Consider the following 18,944-nt stretch of genomic DNA (forward strand, 5'->3'; position numbering starts at 1 on the left):
GGTCCTGGACTCTTATTTGTTGGGAGATTTTTGATAACCGATTCAATTTCTTCGCTGGTTATGGGTCTGTTCAAGCTTTCTATTTCCTCCTGATTGAGTTTTGGAAGAGTGTGGGTGTTCAGGAATTTGTCCATTTCTTCCAGGTTGTCCAATTTGTTGGCATATAAGTTTTCATAGTATTCCCTGATAATTGTTTGTATCTCTGAGGGATTGGTTGTAATCATTCCATTTTCATTCATGATTTTATCTATTTGGGTCATCTCCCTTTTCTTCATTTATACTTCTTATGGTTGATTATGTAATCATTAAGCTTTGTCATTTCTAAATACTGTTCAATTGGCTTAACAACATTTTAATTAGGAACAATTATTTAAGCCCCTAAATAGTCACTAAGAGGATTGGGGGACACACACTGTGACTAAATGGCACTCTCTGCAGTGGTAGGACCGGTGATAAAGCTGTTTGATATGGGTGCTCGATGGGAAAGGCTCCACATTGATCCCTGACCCTCAGACCCTTCCATTGTGTGACAGAGTTTGCTGCTGCTACTTGAGCTGTCTGCTCAGCCCCATGGCTGCCTGTGATCTCCTTCTACCACCCCAATCTCTTTTTCTTTCTGCCCCTGGTGCTGAAGATTGTTGGCTTTCCTTTTCTCAGCACTGCTACCACCCCAAGCTGGCCAAGAAGTGGGACTCATTCTTTCCTCTTCCCTCATTCTCATGGTCCCCAAAGACAAGTAAAGGGTATGATTAATTTTAATGATTTTTATAGGAAGATTTATAAGCAAATAAGTTAAACAGCACATTTTGAAAGAATGACAACATCTCTTAAAATTGAGCAGTTATCCTGTCAATATGAGAGTTTCTGACTTTCAGTTTTTCCAACAACCAAGAATGTAGGCCAAAGCTTCAGTGTCAAATCTATTTGCGTGGCTTAGAAATGGGGATGGTAATGTGAGAATATCAAACTTTGGTCCCACTCCTAAGTAGCCCTATCATGTCTTTTCTTTGTCTCTCTGTCTCTGTCTCTCTATCTCTGTCTCTGTATGTCTCTCTATGTCTCCGTCTCTCTCTCTCTCTCTTTCTCACACACACACAGGGAATATAATTAACTCCAGGTCACTTATGGTAGAACCCTAAGTTATATTGGGAAAACTGTGCCTTAGATATTTTTGGCAGTAATGCACGTTGCTGGGACACTAGGCTAGTCTCTGTTTCCTTTCTTGAAATAAAGACTTTCTTCTACTACTGGGAGGGTTTGCCCCAATGAATCAGAGGTAATGCTAGAAATAAAATTTAGGCCCAGAGGTGTCCACTGTACTGATTTTGTCCACTGGACTAAATGGCTTTCTGTCATTAAGTAGTTGAAAGTAAAGAGCCTACATAAACACAAACAAGAGTTGAGGCCAGTCTTGGGAAGGGAAGGGAGGAAGTCCTTAGTGCCATTTTTCTTCTGTGTAGATGTGAGAAGAAAAATGTTATGTCAACACAAATCAGAATAATCAAATACATAAAATTGTGACTCCAGACAGGGAGATAGATTATCTCCAAAGCTGTTTATAAAGTAACAAATTTGCTTCATGACAAACAACACCTTTTAGCTTTCCTACTACCCACAGTAGAGGATACTGGGATTCCATAATTTGTTGAGGAGATACTAATACCTTCCAGTTGACTTCAGTAATTCATGGAGGGCTTCCAGATTCCACAAAAGAAACATTGTGAACTTTATCCTCCCAGAATCTCTGGAGATGAAGGCCAAATAATCATAAGCCAATAGTTAGTCCCAGAATGCATCTAAAAAGAAACCCAATCCATGTTTTTGGGAGTAATTCTTCTTTCTTCCCCTGTTCCCAAGTCCTCAGGTACAAAAATTAGGAACATGGCTTTAGTGCCTCTTTCCCTAGTATACATTATCACCCAATGGAGCAAATGGATATTTGAAGTTTGGTTATTGCCTAGTTAAATACAGAGCACATTTGACTACTGGTTTCCCTACTGTAAAAAAGAAAAAAAACCTTATGGGAGATAAAATAGTTGTTATAATACTAGCATGCCTTCAAAACAAAGTAGACATTAAAACTGTCACCTGTGGCCATCCACTATGATTGAAAACAGCTTTATATATGTGTGCATTTTTGATAATTGGAAGAGAGATTATCAAAAATTCCTTGGTTAAAGAAGATAAATAACTGATGCCTTTTCCTCTCCTTTATCAGTTTTTGTCTCTAGTAGTAACAAGTTACTTGTCAAGAATTGTTCTCCACATGGAAAAGAAAATGAAAGTAATTTGAAGAGATTTTCATCTTCCCTTAAGCATTTCTATTAAGGTGGTTTGAATTGCTTATTGCTAGCTCGCCTCCTCCAGCATAGTTTTAAACAAAGATCAAAAAATAAGATCTGATCTCGGATTGTAGAACAAATTGCAGAAAAAGAGACTGGTAGTTTTTGGCGGTCTGATGCATCGCTTTGGGCTGCAGCAGCAGTTCACCTTCGTGCCACCTGAGTGTTTTATTCTTGACTGTCAGCATTTTCTATCACTTGTGCTCCCATGTTTTACTGCTGTCTTTGGAATTCTGTTTGCCCTTGCTGTCGCCTCTACTCACAGCTGGCCTCTTCCTCTCAAGCACTGTTCCTGATGGGCCTGACCCACACATCTGTTATCTCTAATGCAATATTTCCATTGATTCCCCGTGGTGGTATATAGAACCTATTTCCATGTTAGAATTAGATTCTATAACTATGGTGTTGTGTTTTGGTTTTTTATCTTAAGAATGTTCATAAACATAGCCTATAAGAACCATTTCTTTCCTCTGGAATCCTTTGGTTCTGCAGTGAGAAGAAAAACATTAGACAATAAAGTATGAATTCTGATCATGACATTTCTGCCTCTACCTGTGGAACTTTCCTCTTACTGGTTGTGTGAAGTTGTTTAACCTTGTAACATACCTCCTGGGTGTGTTTCCTCATCTGCTGAAAAGCAAATCTCTCCATAGAGGAGGGATGTAAAGATTGGATGAGGTAACTTGTAACCTGGCTAGAGTAGTCCCTGCCCCCTTTCTTCAAAGGTTGGGTTCATATCTTTTACTTTCATTTTCATTCCCAACAGGGTGTTGAGGTGGGGATGGGTTGTCCAACAAGCTAGCCCTTCTTTGCCCACTTAGTGCTCTCTTCCCGCCTTTCCCCTCAACTCTCCTTCATGCATCTTCAGTTGCTGCGTTTGAGTCTCAAAAAATGCTTGAGTCTCGTCTAATCAAATAAAGAAAAAAAGTGCAGAGAAGCCCCTTTGATTGCCTCTCCTTCCTTAAAGCTGTCATTACATCCCTCCTTTACTGAAGCAATAAGCTTCTTTGGAAGTGTCATTAACTCTACTTCCTTAGCCTCCACTCAGTGGTCCGTAAATGCTTACCAACTGAGATATCATTTCAACGTTCTCCTGTCTCTACTCTTTTAAATTGCCTTTAATTAAAACTCAGTCCTGGAGCACTTGGGTGGCTTAGTCAGTTAAGCGTCCGACTTCAGGTTAGGTCATGATCTTACAGTATGTGAGTTTGAGCCCCGTGTCGGGCTCTGTGCTGACAGCTCAGAGCCTGGAGCCTGCTTCCGATTCTGTGTCTCCCTCTCTCTCTTCCCTTCCCCTGCTCGTGCTTTATCTTTCTTTCAAAAATAAATAAACATTAAAAAAACTCAGTCCTTAGATGTACAATTAACCAACATGGATAGTCTGAATATCCTTGAATAGTGGAACCATTCAGTAAAGATACAATTCAAGTCACATATGTGATTTCAGATTTTCTAGTAGCCACATTAAAAACATAAGGAGTCACATAAAAAGTGAAAAGCAATTATACATGTTGTTTAAGCTAACAAATCTAAAGTAGTAATTCAATATTTAACCAATTCTAAACTTCTTAGCAAGGTATTTTTATTATTTTGTATACAAAGTCTATGAAATTCGCTGTATATTTTATACTCAGAGCACATCTCAGTTTGGGCTTGGCACAATCCAAGTACTCAATAGCCATTTGTGGTCAGTGGCTACCATACAGGATGGTGCAGGTCTACATACAGCATTTGAGTGCATTTTCCTGGCACTCATCCCTAACTTCCAAGGCAGCTCTTGGTTCTCATTGAACATCCCTGATCTCTCCTTCTTTGAATCTGCTGACTTCCCTTCTCTATTTCCCTTCACTCCCTGATAGGTGTTCCCCTTCCCTCCCCAAAAAAGATCTCTACTCCTTCTCTATGTTAGTTTTACCTCCACTGGGCACTGAGTACCTAGAATGTCATATAAAACTGGTAGGATGATCATGAACACATTACTGAGATTAAGCTAGAAGGTAGGAACTGAGAAGAGAGAGGAAAAATGTTGCCATTTCTCCCTTAATCCATCACTGCCCAGAACTGATTTCCACTGCATACTCTGAACAGTTTGTTTCTTCCTTCCTATCTATATCCCCTGAACTCTTGGCTCATGTTTTCATCCTCTTGCAAGGACCATGTTCTACAGAATGTTCTGATGCATCATTTACTGTACTTCTCACTCAGGCTTTTGGACAGCAGCTGATATAATTTAAACACTTATAAAAAGTGCTCTTGGAATATCTATGCAGCTGTCTGCACTAGCTACTTGTGAGATGCAATGACTGATTTATTAGGTGGCAGAGTATTATGGTTGACATACTCTCAGTAATTTAGGTGTCCTGATTTTACATCAGAAGGACTCTGAGAGCCTATTCCGTGTGCATCCCACGGCACCGCACAGTAAATCTGATCTAAGAGGCTGCTCATGTGTGTGATGCCTCATGATGAGATGTAACACCCCTACGATGAACTACTTCTGAGTTTTATACCAACTTGTTTTTATGTTTCTTCCCAGGGTGCATTTGGTAGTAAAAATGTGTAGATCTAGAGAGTCAGCATGCTTTATCAGGAAGGTATGTGATCAGAATGCACAGAATACCAACTTAGATCTTAAACTGCATTCGCCTATAGGGAATAGTATTGCCATACAGGAATAGTATCCTTTGGGTGTTGAAATAGTATTTGCCAAATCTAGAGGATGAGGTCAGTAGATACCTTTTAAAAATCAAAACAACTCACTCCTTCCTTTCATCACTGATGGCATGTGCTAGATGACAAGACTTTGACTCACAAAATTGAGTAGGATTATCTGAGAGTTCAGGGTTCTCACCTGTTTTTAGAGATTAGCAAACACCTGTTTGTACCTATTTTTTATTCACTGAGATTCTATATTAACTTTCCCTATTAAAGCATTCTTGAAATTTCTGAGTTCCTCCCACGTTGGCTAAGAATAAATAAAATTCACTTCCAGTATTTAAGAAGATAAATGCTCTCTTTAAGTTAGTTATATTCATGATCCATTTTTCTTTGATGAAGCCTTTAAATCATTCCTCTAGTTGTGTATTTATATGGGCTTACTGCATCTTTTGTGATAAATTATTTTAATAAAAATAAATTAATGAATAAATTTTTAAAAATTTAATGTTTATTTATTTTTGAGGGAGAGAGAAAGAGAGAGAGCGAGCGAGCGAGTAGGGAAGGGGCAGAGAGAGAGAGGGAGACACAGAATGTGAAGCAGGCTCCAGGCTCTGAGCTTTTGGCACCGAGCCCGATGCGGGGCTCAAACTCACGGACCGCGAGATCATGACCTGAGTGGAAGCCAGATGCTCAACTGACTGAGCCACGTAGGTGCCCCATTAATGAATAAATTGTATAGCTCTTGATAAAATACTCTCTGTGGGCTCTAATATGCATACTGTACATATCATCTAGTTCTAATTGGGTTAATAGAAATACAGATTATCTTCAAATAATTGTAAATACACTAATACAATATGTAGATATGGAGGTTATCTAATGTGCACATTATCCACAGCTTACCAAATATTCTGAAAAAAATGAGGTGCACTTCACATGAAAATTGCTGTAGGGTTACTATTACTTTTTAATTGCACGGTTGTTATCTTAAAATGCCAGTTAGCAAAGATTTCCAGTTAGTGGAAAGCTGGAGAAACCCTCTTGCCCCCAGTTGTACTGCTTATTCCATGCTGAAAAATGCTAAGTGTTGGTATAAACCATTTTATCTCATAACCAGCTTTGTGATATCAGCCCTGTATTGATAATGGAATGTTCTATTCTAGGTAACTCCTAACTTGATTTCTGTGTAGTGTGTGTGTGTGTGTGTGTGTAGGGGGTACATTTATTATGTGGAGAGCTTCAGGACTAACCTAGCTTTCTCTTTGACCACCTGGTTCATGCATTTCTCCATGTTATAGGAGTTCAGAGAAATCCCAAGGCTGTTGCGGACAAGACAACCTAGTCTGTAAAAAGACATAGTATAATGTTTGAGCACTGCCCACCATTCTGAATGGGGTGACAGGATTCATTTTTCAGGTTTGAAGTAATTCTCCCTAAAGACCAGGGCTGTAAGACTTTAGGTGATCTAAGATGGCAGCAGGGCACAGTGGAAAGAGAATGAACTTTGGATTAATGAACTTTGGATTAAATCCTGGTTCTGCCTCTTACTGTATGGCCCTCGGTAAGCTGCTTCACCTCTCCTCACCACTACAGTGATGATATCGTACTTGTTAGAGAGTTGTGGAGAGAAACAGAAATGAGGCCCAAAAAGCAAGTAGCAAACTGTCTAGCATGTTGTGTGTGGGCTCTTAGGGATCAGTAGCTGTGATGTGATCATGAAGATAATACTGTGTAGGATTTGAGAGTGAAATCCTCTTTGATTTAACTGGAATAAGGAATCTGCATCTAGGGTCTCCATATCAGCAGTCCTATGTCCACTTATGTCACCATTTAAAAATGTGCAGCTTCTTTCAAGTCTTTTGCTATTTGTTGTTTCAACCCTGTGTAAAGCATGTATTATAAATCAAGTCTAAATGAATGTGAGTCATGCCCTTAGCTATTTACTATATCAACAGAATTTTAAAAACTTCTCCATTTTCTGAATACAGATTTTCAGCAATTGCAACAAACTAAGTATTTTTGCATTGTCTTTTTAGAGTGGAAATATAATTCTACATATGCTGTTTAATAGCTTCATGTGAGTTTATGTAGTAACTATACTCACATTCATATTCTTATCCAGAAAAGATTTATATCCTAAAAGAATGCATGATTTATAGACTGCAGGAACCTATTTTGTTGTTAGCAGATTTTTGAATTATTTTCTTTATTCCGTGTAATCTACTGAACTGATATATCATTTTCATGCTTTTCAGGAATTGCCCTATTTTTTTTCTCTTATGTAGAGATTGAAATGAAGAAAAAATAAAAACCCAATCATATGAATTTAACATGTGAAATGAGCTTATGTAAAAAGAGACTGAAATAGCTTAAGTTTTGAAAAATTAAGAAAATACTTCTGAATTTCTACTTGCCTTTTCTAATCACTTGAAATTTGGTTTCTCTTTGTTGCTTCTTACCTAGGTTACTTGTTGGTTTCAGAAAACCATAAAAGATTTGCAGGAACAAAGTCTGGGCTCATCACTTTCAGATAATGAGGAACTAATCTGTAAGCATGAGGAATTGATAATAAAAGCAAAGGTAAGAGACACATTAAAAAATAATTTAAAAATGCATAGACTTCTTTTGAATACACTTCTGTAGGTAATATAGAGAAATACCAAAACTCTCTCTGAGTAATCACTATTTACACAGAAAAGATTCTGATAGCATTAGCTAATACCACTGCCTACTGACTGGGCTTCTAGAATAATAACCAACAAAACAGCCTCTACAACAATAATAACTATCTTCTTTTGAATAGTTAGTATGTATCAGACACTGTATTCAAGAGATGCGTTATATAAATGATCACAAACCCATAAGGGGTAGGTATTGTTTTAGAGATCAAAACAAACAAAAAACAGAGGCTTGGAGATGCAAAGTAACTTGACCAATGTAATGTATCTTGTCAGTGGCAGAGCTGAAATTTGATTCCAGGTTTTGTCTAGCTCCAAGGACCAAACTCTCAAACTACATTCTTCTAGCTTTCTAAAAAAATCTTTTCCCTACACTGAAGTCTCATTATGCTATCACTTTTATGATTTCCGGGTATAGTTTCTTGCTGTTCCCACTTATATTTCCCCATTTCCTTGACTTGTTTCACATTTCTTCTTTTTGTAAAAAAGTAATGGCTACTGGCCAGTCAACCACTTGTAGGTATGTGGAATGTGCAAAATGGAATCATGAGATACTGAAAGCAAGATGAGCAGAGTGGCCGGCTGTGTAGAGGGGCTCCTCTCCCCCTGGCGTCTTGTTATTTGGAAATTGATTCATTTGTATGTGTGGGGTCTATAAATACTTTCCAAAGTTCTTTACACGTGCCCCATTTTAATCTGTAAGGAAACAAAAGTTCATTTGTAGTAGATTGAGTGGGAACAGTGAAAACTTTAATCAGTATCAAGACTTAGAGAACTTTCTATTATTAATATCTTGGGTGGTTGATAGCTATAGAATACAGCAAGTCTTGAAACTCTGGAAAACAATGGGCAAGCACTACTAGATAGGGGTTGAAACTAAGGAAGACAAACCAAATAAATATTTACATGTTTGGAAGGGTGGGATTGGCAGCAGGCATGGGGAGGGGTACAGTCAGGGGAAGCAGTAGACTGCATTTATCTGGACTGAAGTCTCAGAGAGATCATGATGCTTTTGTTTGTTTATTTATGGCTTCTCTCTGAACACTGCAGTATACATAGGTATCCCATGTGTTTGGTTTGAATATTTGCCTGATCGATAAAAGATTCAATTACAGAAGACTGTTACGGGGGATGATTTTTTAAAGTTCTTTAAAGTTTTTCCGCAATTGGTTTATCTGTTTAGGAAATTATTATTATTTTTTGTTGTTGTTAAGGCTAAACAGCAGTTTATTCTCTGGGTGTCAAACTCTTAAGTGTTTTTCAGTGAAAATTCTATCAAAATCCCTAAATGCTAAGCCGAAGAGATGACCTGAATTGCACAGAATTGTCGCCTCCTTTAAAACAAACAAAAGTGGTTTATTCACAAAATTTAGACATACTTGGAGTTTTATTCCCTGTAATACATGGTTCCTCACAGCCCTGAGGAAAATCTCACAGTCTGGAGAAAGTATTTGTTGACTTATAACCTCAGTTCTTACAGGACTTTGACAAGTTCTTTCATATAGATAGTAATGTTCTACTTCTATCTTTCACAACTTTAATTGGCTCCTATTTCTTTATCCCTTCTTAATGCCTGACCTTCTAGCTCATGGGTGCTTTTACTGAACTTCTTCTGTTATTCAGCCCTGTTGCCAAGTTCTTCACTTCAGCGATTCCGTTTTTCATGCCGTTGCCTCACACTGATTCATCTTTGTAATTGTTTTGTCCTGCTTCATTTATCTAATGTTCTTCTTTATATCTTAAGATATACTTTATTCATATATTAAATGTTTGATCTGCCCAGGGCCTTAATTCTACTTCCTCTGATTCAGGTATTTCAGTGTGTTGTGTGTGCTCATCAGATGTTATTTTTCTCTAGTTAATATTCCCTTGGGATATCAGCAATTTTTGACTGGTAAGGTTAGTGGTCTAACCTAGTGGTCTAACTGGTGAGGCAGTGAAAGCTAGTGGTCTAACTTGACCCCTTCTAGATGAGTTGGGGTGGGGGGGAAGGGGCTGGGTGCCCTTGAGTGCAGAGAGCTTCTGTTGTTTCAATTAGGGTTCAACCACTCCTGGTTTTCCCCTCTACCCCAGACACATACAAAGAAGGGGACCCCTTGAAGGACCTCCCACTGATTGGACTTTCAATCCTGCTTTGTTTCAAGACCCATTTCCCGGGGTTAAGTTCTATCCCTTTCACTTAGTGAGAATTAGAGAGGGCTCACTAAGAAACAGATCAGTTTGATTATCTCTCATATAGTAACCATCTACCTGGTCAGATTCCAGTGTCATCTTGATGTTATTTCTTCCCTCTTGTATTGAGGGAACTGGACTGGAGCCACTATTTTCTGTCCCAAAAATGGTACATTGACAAGCACTGACCAAGTAGGTGCAGAAACAAAGCGTCAAACCCAGAAAGTTGTCCCCTGGCATATCTCCTGCCAGGGTGTCTAACTTTATTCTATTCTAAGACATATGCTCCTGACACTGGGACCCAACCACCTTTTGGTTCCTCATGGAAAGTTCTCATATCTATAAACTTTCTTCTCACTTTGTTGGCCTTTAGAAAAAGGACCAACTACAGAATATGTAGGGCCCATCGTAAAGTGAAAATGTAGAGGCCTTTCTTAATAAATTGCTGAGATTTCAATACAGCAACAGCAGAGCATTAAACCAAGCATGGGGCTCTTCTAAACTCAGGGCCCTGTGTAATTAGTCTTATTTACGGTGTTAAGTGTTCTTCAAGGACCTACCAACATTTGCGGGTTAGATACTTTCCTTAGCTACCTTGGACTGACTGACCCTCTTCCTACCTGGATGAACAAGTTTTCTAAAAAATAGATTATAATGTTATAATGGGTTATGTCCACATTTTAAAAATGGCTCAAATCTCTGCTGTCACTTGCTGTGTAACTTTGGGGGCATTTGATGTCTTTTAGCCTTACCTTCCTCACCTATAATGAGGAGGTGTGAAAACTCAATTAGAAAATATTTGTGGGAAGGGGAAGAAGAAAAAAAAAAAGATAAGGAGGGAGCCAAAGCTTAAGAGACTCTTAAAAACTGAGAACAAACTGAGAGTTGATGGAGGATGGGAGGGAGGGAAGGGTGGGTGATGGGTATTGAAGAAGGCACCTGTTGGGATAAGCACTGGGTGTTGTATGGAAACCAATTTGACAATAAATTTCATATTAAAAAAATATTTGTGAAAGCACCCACATTTTAGTAGTGGCTCAAAAATGTTTTTCTTTCCCCATGAATGGTGTAAATGTTCAAATAGTTTTCATGTGTCCTTTTTCAACCATCTCATTCCTTGTTCTTAGGGAAGGATTCCAATTTTATATGACCTTAAGCATGAACTGGCATATTATATTTTGGAGTTTTGTTTGGGTATGGGTATGAGGAAAGGAAGGGGGAATGTTTCTTTCAAAGGAGGTTTAATGTATAAATAAGGCCTCAAGCTGGGGATTTATTAGTGAAACTCATAAATAATCTGGTAACACAGGGAAAGTAGGTGTTTCTGCTCCCCACAGCTAAATTGAACAGCAGGAAGCTGTTCTGTATTGCTTGTTAGTCTACACAGTAAGTTCTTTCTAAATAAATTTTGAAAATGCCTCTATCATTTCTCACTGGAATATATTCAAATAGGAATTTGGAAAACTTCCTATCTCTTAATAAATATGATACCTTATTCAGAATGTGTTGAAATAATTGAACAAAAGGAATTTTTATTATAATCTTTGACTATGAGTAAATTGTATTAAATCATTATACTTTGTTTACCAAATAAGAAAGATATTTTCCTTTTACATATGTCGCAGATAAAGAAATAGCAGACATTGATGATTATAAACCACCTTTTGGTTAAGAGCCTTACATACTCCTAGATTTTCTCATATATGAATTTGATTCCCCAAGGCTTGAATTCAAACTTTGGAGCTCACAGTTGTTTTTAGGATGTGTTAACATAGTATATAAATAAATACTTCCTTATTATTTCTTTTGATGAGGTATAATCATTCCTTCTCCTATACATCAGAAATAATGTTCATATAAGAACTGCCTTCAGGAATGAACTTGAACTTCTATTGGGAGGAAAACTTTTCCAATTTGTGTGCAGTGATTGGTGCCTACAAATTAATTGACAATAGATTAACAGGAGTAAAGACAAGGTTTATTTTCATATATGCATGGGAGATCACAGTAATGGAAAATTTGTGGAATAGCCAGAAGTTCAGGTTTATGTATATCAATTTAACAAAAAGGGGGTGGGGGCTGAGGGCCCCAGTGGAAGGGTATGGAAGGTTCTGTTGGGCTTTTTGATGTAAATGAAATGGGCAGTTTGTATTCTTCCTGGCTGGAAGTTTCCCAGTGGGAGAGTTTATGGCAGCTGAATTTATACTTCCTGGTACTAAGAGTCAGTCTTCTTTCAATTAGGAAATTCTCTGGGAAGAGAGTCAATGGTAGTGATATTTTCAGGAGACTTTGCTTAAGTTTAGGTAATATTTCTTTCTGTGACTGCAGATTGTTTAGATGTTTTCAGTTTAAAGTAATTCTCATACCACTGTGGTAGGCTATTAATCCTCTTCTGTTTCTTCAAAGCTTGGTTTAGTTCAGACCCTTTGTAGTTCATGCATACTAGAAACACCTGGGCTTTGAAAAACTACTGAGATCTGAACCTCGTGCTCAGAGATTCTAGGTAGTTTGGGTCATCAAATTAATTAATTTTGTCAATCTTAAAATGGTTATGTTTTTATGAAAAAATCAATCCAGATTTCTCCTTCTAAAAAAACTGGGAGATGTGGTAATATCAGGCTCACCTTTTCATATAGACATAACAACACTTGGTTGGAGCCCTGTAATAGCTATTTCCTTTAGAGAAGACATATGCACTCCAGTTTGCCACAGTCCCTACCGTTCCTCATTACTACCTCCCCTCCCACCTTTGTTTTACCTCATTCACATTATGTGCCCAGCCCCTGTAAGCATTTGGGTTAGAGACATGATGAGCAATTTGTACCATCCAAGTATAGTAGTGGTGAAACTGATTTGCATTTTTGAAGATTACCTTGGAAACTGTGAATAATCAGAATGAGAGGGAGTGATACTGAAGACAGGAAAGTCACTTAGAAAGTGTTTCAATTTTGATGAGAACAACTTTAGGTGGAGTGTAATGTCTTTTGAGATTGAGGATATCATGCCTTGTTTTTTTTTTTAATATATTTATTTATTTTGAGAGAGAGAGAGAGAGAGAGAGAGAGAGAAAGACAATCCCCAACAGGCTCCATGCTGTAAATGCAGAGCCTGATGTGGGCCTTAATCCCACAAACTGTGAGATCATGACCTGAGCTGAAACCCAGAGTCTGATGCTTAACTGACTGAGCCATTCAGGCACTCCAATCCCCATCTTGAAGGCTTAAAAGAGACTTATAGCCTTGTTGTTCAACATGTGGCCCACAGACAGCAGCAGCATCTGAAAGTCTTAGAAATACAGAATCTCAGACTCTAACCACTAAACCTTCTGGGTCAGAATCTGCATTTTAACAAATTTCCCCAGAGGATTTGAATTGACACTAAAGTTTAAGAGGCACTGACTTAGAGGTTTTCCCATTTATTTCCTGTATGTCCATATTCTCCTTAATTTTCCAGATGACTATATGTTGTTTATGAAGTCCTTGGCTAACAATGATCTTTGGTATTCTGACATGTATAGAAATATCATCTTCAATGTTTTCATATAGTAGAATTCACATTCCTCAGTTCAAGATTAAAACCATCTTCCATGATTCGTCATCTAATCCGATTTTCCAAGTCATTGAAAATATTTTCCAGTTGTTGCTGAGTGATTTCATAAATTGGATTTGTGATCTTAGCTTCAAGTTCCTTCAAAAAGTATTATTTGGAGATCTTAAAAAATACCAGTCCTTAAGTCCCACATAAACTATATTTAGAGGAAAAAGCCAAGTTTAAAGTTACAAAATATTTATAACTATAAGATAAGAAAGTAAAGCAGAATCTCTTGCAAGCTTATTTGAATAATTTAAATGCATAATTATCATCAGTAGAGCCACTACAAGGAAGCGGCTCTTTAAAAATATTATGTTTATTGTTTTATTTATCTGATTACATAATACATTTTCATTTTAGAAAAATTAGAATATACATAAAACTAAAGAAATGTGAAGCCACACTGTGTGGATGTGGATGGGAATGGGAAGGAAATAGAAAATATACATAAAATTGAATATCCCCAAACTGGGTATGTGAGTATAATATACTATATGTTTTTATATACAAAATTATGTATGTATGCACTGTGAGTTTTCCAATTAGCATTATAATCATAAGCATTTCTCCATTGAAATGCATATTTTAAATATTTTAATGATTACATGTTATTAAACCATATACCTATATCACACATCATTTTATTCTCATTGTGGCACGTATTAACCTGTATAAAGAAGCTGACTATTCTATTTAAACTTTCATTACATCCCCAAATTCTTTCACTGAAGGTCTGTGAGAAAATGGTAAAACCACTATAAAACATACTGCTGCAGCGAGTCAGCTTACATCATCTCTGGTGATTATAAGGAAAATGTATAAAATGAAGCAGAGTTTGTTTCTTTTATAATGTTTTATGTAATGGAAAAAATAAAGTGGGATCTGGGTCTGAAATGTCTCAAGGCAGAAATTAAGTGAGTCCCCAAACAGTAAAGGCACCTGCATTAGTGCATTTCAATTCCTCTGTCTTCATTTTAGTGAATAATTTGTTTTACTTGTCTGATTTTTTAATGAACTTCCCAATTAAAAGCAGATGTCACTTTTTACAGAACATAAATTAGAAACAATTTCATTACTAACAGGCAAAATAAGTATAAATAGTACTGCATTTGCCTGTAAGCATTGGGAAAATCTACAATATGATGGGCTTTTTCACATTGGTAAACTTACTGGAGCCTTAACTTGTGGGTTAATTTAAAGCTTAGTGAACCATATGCTTTCATTTCTAGGGGAAATTTGATTTCGAAAGTCCCTCAGAAATGTTTATGCCCATCTAAGAAAGAGGTGGGTTAAGGAAGGAAATAAAGAACATTGTATTCCATGATCACCAGGTTTAAAACTACCTGCTGTCGTTTTGTTTACAGAATCTTCACCAGCTCGTTAAGTTTAAAGGCTTAGAAAAAGTTTCCTCTCCCTCTTTTTTTACTTATGACTTTTACAATAATTCTTTATACGTTTTCTTCCAACCCCTCCCTTCCCCCTCCTCCTTTCCCTCCTCCTACCCCCCACTACCATCCACCTTCCTCCTCCCTGTCCTCTTCCTCCTTCTTCTCCTTCTCTTCCTTTCCTCCTCCACCTTCTTCCTCATTTAGCCCTTAAATGAAATTTCCACAAAACATGGATTTGTATGGTTAAACTATTATTACAACTCAAAGTAATACTGCTATCATAATCATAATAGCAAAAATGAGTCGATTTAAAGCAGACACCAGAGAAGCATTTTCTTATGGCTGAACACACTCACCCCTTAAATCCCTACAACCTTTCTATTCCACTTCAGCATCCACTTGGAGACTTTCAATACGGAGGCCTTAGATCTCTGTGATGTTCATCATTCCAAAGGCCTTCACCTCAGCTTCCCAGTCCTGTGGCTGCACTTGGTTCCAGAGCATCATCTGACCCTGCTCTCCCCACACTCCCTTTCCTTTTGCCCTTTCCTGGCTTCCCTCCTCATAGTCTTCAGCCTGGGCCACCAGCGCTACTTGTGAGTAAACTCAATCACTCATTTTCTCTGTTTCTACTTCTGAAAGAAGATGAAACATTTGCAGAATTTTCTGATTAGATCTATTTAAAAGGAAATGGCCTATTATCGGTTAGCCTCATGAATCCCTTTATTTATTTATTTTTAAATGTTTTTTTTTTTTTTTGAGAAAGAAACAGAGAGAGTGCGTGCACACAAGTGGGGAAGGGCAGAGAGAGAGAGAGAGAGAGAGAGGGAGACACAGAATCCGAAGCAGGCTCCAGGCCTGAGCTGAAGTCAGACACTTAACTGACTGAGCCACCCAGGCGCCCCATGAATTCCTTTATTTATCATCTGTTAACTCCCTGCTCTGTTCTCCATAATAACCAGTACAAACTTTCATCCTCTTTTAAAGCTCCCGGACAGGCTTTGCTTAACCTCAGAGTCACTCAGCCACAAAAGGTAAAATTGCTTGACTCTTTTCTTCTCTGCCCTTGTTGTCTGAAATTTCCACCTCTTTTCCAAATCCCCTCGTTTCCAAATCTAAGCCTCTGTCCACTGTTCTAGGTCCCACCTTTTCCATCTCTTCAGTTTGAGTCTCTCTTCTTAATACCTCATTTTTCAGTCACCCATTCCCATCTTCTCTCAATTACATTTTAGTGTCACAAAATCAAAAACAAAACACTGCTGCTCAACCCTTAAGATACTATTCCACTTTTTCCTTGGCTACTGTTATGGCTTGAATTGTCTTTCCCAACATTCCTATGTTGAAGTCATAACACCCAGCATGTCAGAATACGATCTCTTTTGGAAACAGGGTGATGGCAGAAGCAATTAGTGAAGATGAGGTCATTAGGGTGGATCCTAGATCTATATAGCTTTTTATTTTTTTTTCAATGTTTATTTATTTTTGGGACAGAGAGAGACAGAGCATGAACGGGGGAGGGGCAGAGAGAGAGGGAGACACAGAATCGGAAACAGGCTCCAGGCTCTGAGCCATCAGCCCAGAGCCTGACGCGGGGCTCGAACTCCGGGACCTCGAGATCGTGACCTGGCTGAAGTCGGACGCTTAACCGACTGCGCCACCCAGGCGCCCCTATATAGCTTTTTAAAAGGGGACATTTGAACCCAGAGGCAGACATGCACAGAGGAAAGATGATGTTAAGAGACACAGGGAGAAGATGGCCCTTGACAAATCCAGGAGAGAGGCTGGGAACAGGTGCTTCCCTCACTGTTCTCAGGAGGAACCGACCCTTCTTTTTTTTTTTTTAAATTTTTTAAAACTGTTTGTTTATTTTTGAGAGAGAGAGAGAGAGACAGAGCTTGAGCGGGGGTGGGGCAGAGAGGAAGGGAGACACAGAATCTGAAGCAGGCTCAAGGCTCTGAGCCATCAGCACAGAGCCCGACAAGGGGCTCGAACTCATAACTGCGAGATCATGACCTGAGCCGAAGTTAGACACTTAACCGACTGAACCACCCAGGTGCCCCAGGAACCGACCCTTCTTATCATTTCCATGCCTTCCACATTTGTTCTCACCTTTAGTCTTGATTTAGTCTGTGCTCTCAGCATTCAAGTTTTTCCCCTCATTTTCTTCTTCTTTTCAAAGTTAATTGCAAGTGATAGTGTTGGAGTTGACATGGGAAGAGTGAAGGTAAAAAAAAATAGGCATAGCCTGAGGTCAGCTTGGTTACCAAAGAGGAAGAGGAGGAGAATGAACACAGAGTGTGCTTCAAAAATGAAACCAGGGGCAAGTGTTAAACGCCTTAGTCAGAAAAGCTAAGTGGAGACAGAAGCTGTAAACAGACTTCGGTATGTAATTCAAGATTGGGCCCCACAGAAGTTAGCCCAGAAGCAAAACAAAGAGAGTAGCATTCACATTTAGGGTGTCTAGACAATATTTTGAGGTCAGCACATGGGGCAGAGAGGGTCTATCTAAAGCTCTGTCTCCATTCCAGCCTAGACGGTGAGCCCTATGCAAATCTTAGCCCGATGACCTTGGGACACAGTGTCAATCCAGACTCCTTCTCTGGGAAGCTCTTGGATACTCCCAGCACTTGCCTTTCCCTTCTATTATTTTTTTAAGTTTATTTTTATTTATTGTGAGAGAGAGCAAGTGGGGGAGGGGCAGAGAGAGAGGGAGAAAGACAATCCCAAGCAGGCTCATTGCTCTCAGCTCAGAGCCGGATGTGGGGCTTGAACCCACGAACTGTGAGATCATGACCTGAGCCGAAGTCAGACATTTAACCACCTGAACCACCCAGGCACCCCTCCCTTCTTTTTCTCACAGAGCATTGCTTGTTGTTTAATTAAAGCAACTTTTCCATCCTTGCTGGCATTTCAGTTGTTCACATGTCTGGTATCTCCACATGTTTGATTTCTCCACGGCTATGAATTTCTCTAAAACAAGGCCATGACATATTCATTTATGGATTTCCTGAAGCATCCAGTAGAGGAATCTGGGACACCTAGCATTTGTTGGGTCAGTAGATGACTCTATTAGAAACAAAGCTGGCGGCAACATGTTACCCCATGTTGGCACTTGCCAGACTTCTAAATTGCTGTGGTTTGTAAGTGACTTTCAGTTTGGCTGGGAGGTCATGAGTCATTCTCTCTACTACATAATTATGGATTAAACATAATTTGATAGGAAGACTTGATTCTAAAGCAACAGAGAAATAATGGTCAAAACTTTGTGAAAGATGGATGCAGTGTTAGAAGGAAAGAAATCTGACCTACACTAATGTGTGAATGTCTGCCACCTTCTTAACAATCCATGACTTTTGTTTTTCTTCTTCTTAAAATTTTCCACCACCCCATCCCATCTCTAATTTTTTAAAGTAAATGTTTATTAATCTAAACACAAGAGTGGAATTTCAGGCAATGTTGAAAAGTGAGGTGATTTGCAGAATGGCCAAACCCAACGCTGCCTCTAACTTCTACCTGCTATTTTTAAAAATTTTTTTAAAACATTTATTCATTTTTGAGAGACAGAGTGCTAGTTGAGGAGGGCAGAGAGAGAGGGAGACACAGAACCCAAAGCAGGCTCCAGACCCTGAGCTGTTAGCACAGAGCCTGACAAGGGGCTCAAACTCACAAACCATGACACTGTGACCTGAGCCAAAGTCAGAGGCTTAACTGACTGAGCCACCCAGGCACCCCTAAGTTCTACCTACTCTTAAAAGTAAAGTGTTTCTTTGTCATCTTTTTTCCCCTTTTTTTTTCTTGGAAGTTTGTCCCTCTTAATTCCCTTGACTTATTTTGCTCATCCCCCACCCTTGTCTCTTCTGGCAACCACCAGTTAGTTTTCTATATTTCCTGAGTTTGTTTCTGTGTTCTGTTCTTGTTTGTTCATTTAATCATTTGTTTTGTTTTTGAGATGCCACATGTAAGTGAAATCATGTGGCATTTGTCTTTCTTTGTCTGACTTATTTCACTTAGCATGACACCCTTTGGTCTCAAATGCCACGTTATCTTCTGAAGCTGAAAAATAGCATGTCCTATGATGGTAATAGGGCATTACAGGCACAGAAAGGGTGTGCAGG

At 38.6% G+C, this 18,944-nt stretch overlaps 1 protein-coding gene across 5 annotated transcripts in view; it reads left to right on the top strand.

The window, feature by feature from the left end:
* The window catches only part of CCDC141 (coiled-coil domain containing 141), a 232,536-nt gene that overhangs the window by 79,912 nt on the left and 133,680 nt on the right, over window positions 1–18,944 (top strand). For all 5 annotated transcript variants that reach the window (XR_007155001.1, XR_007155002.1, XR_007155003.1 and 2 more), the window contains exon 6: window positions 7,464–7,580. Coding sequence is in view for 2 of the 5 variants with exons in the window: in XM_047872361.1 (XP_047728317.1) it covers window positions 7,464–7,580 (117 nt within the window). In the remaining 3 variants the exon portion in view is untranslated. The remainder of the gene's footprint in view (window positions 1–7,463; window positions 7,581–18,944) is intronic.

This window comes from Prionailurus viverrinus, chromosome C1 (assembly GCF_022837055.1).
Source record: "Prionailurus viverrinus isolate Anna chromosome C1, UM_Priviv_1.0, whole genome shotgun sequence".
NCBI lineage: Eukaryota > Metazoa > Chordata > Mammalia > Carnivora > Felidae > Prionailurus > Prionailurus viverrinus.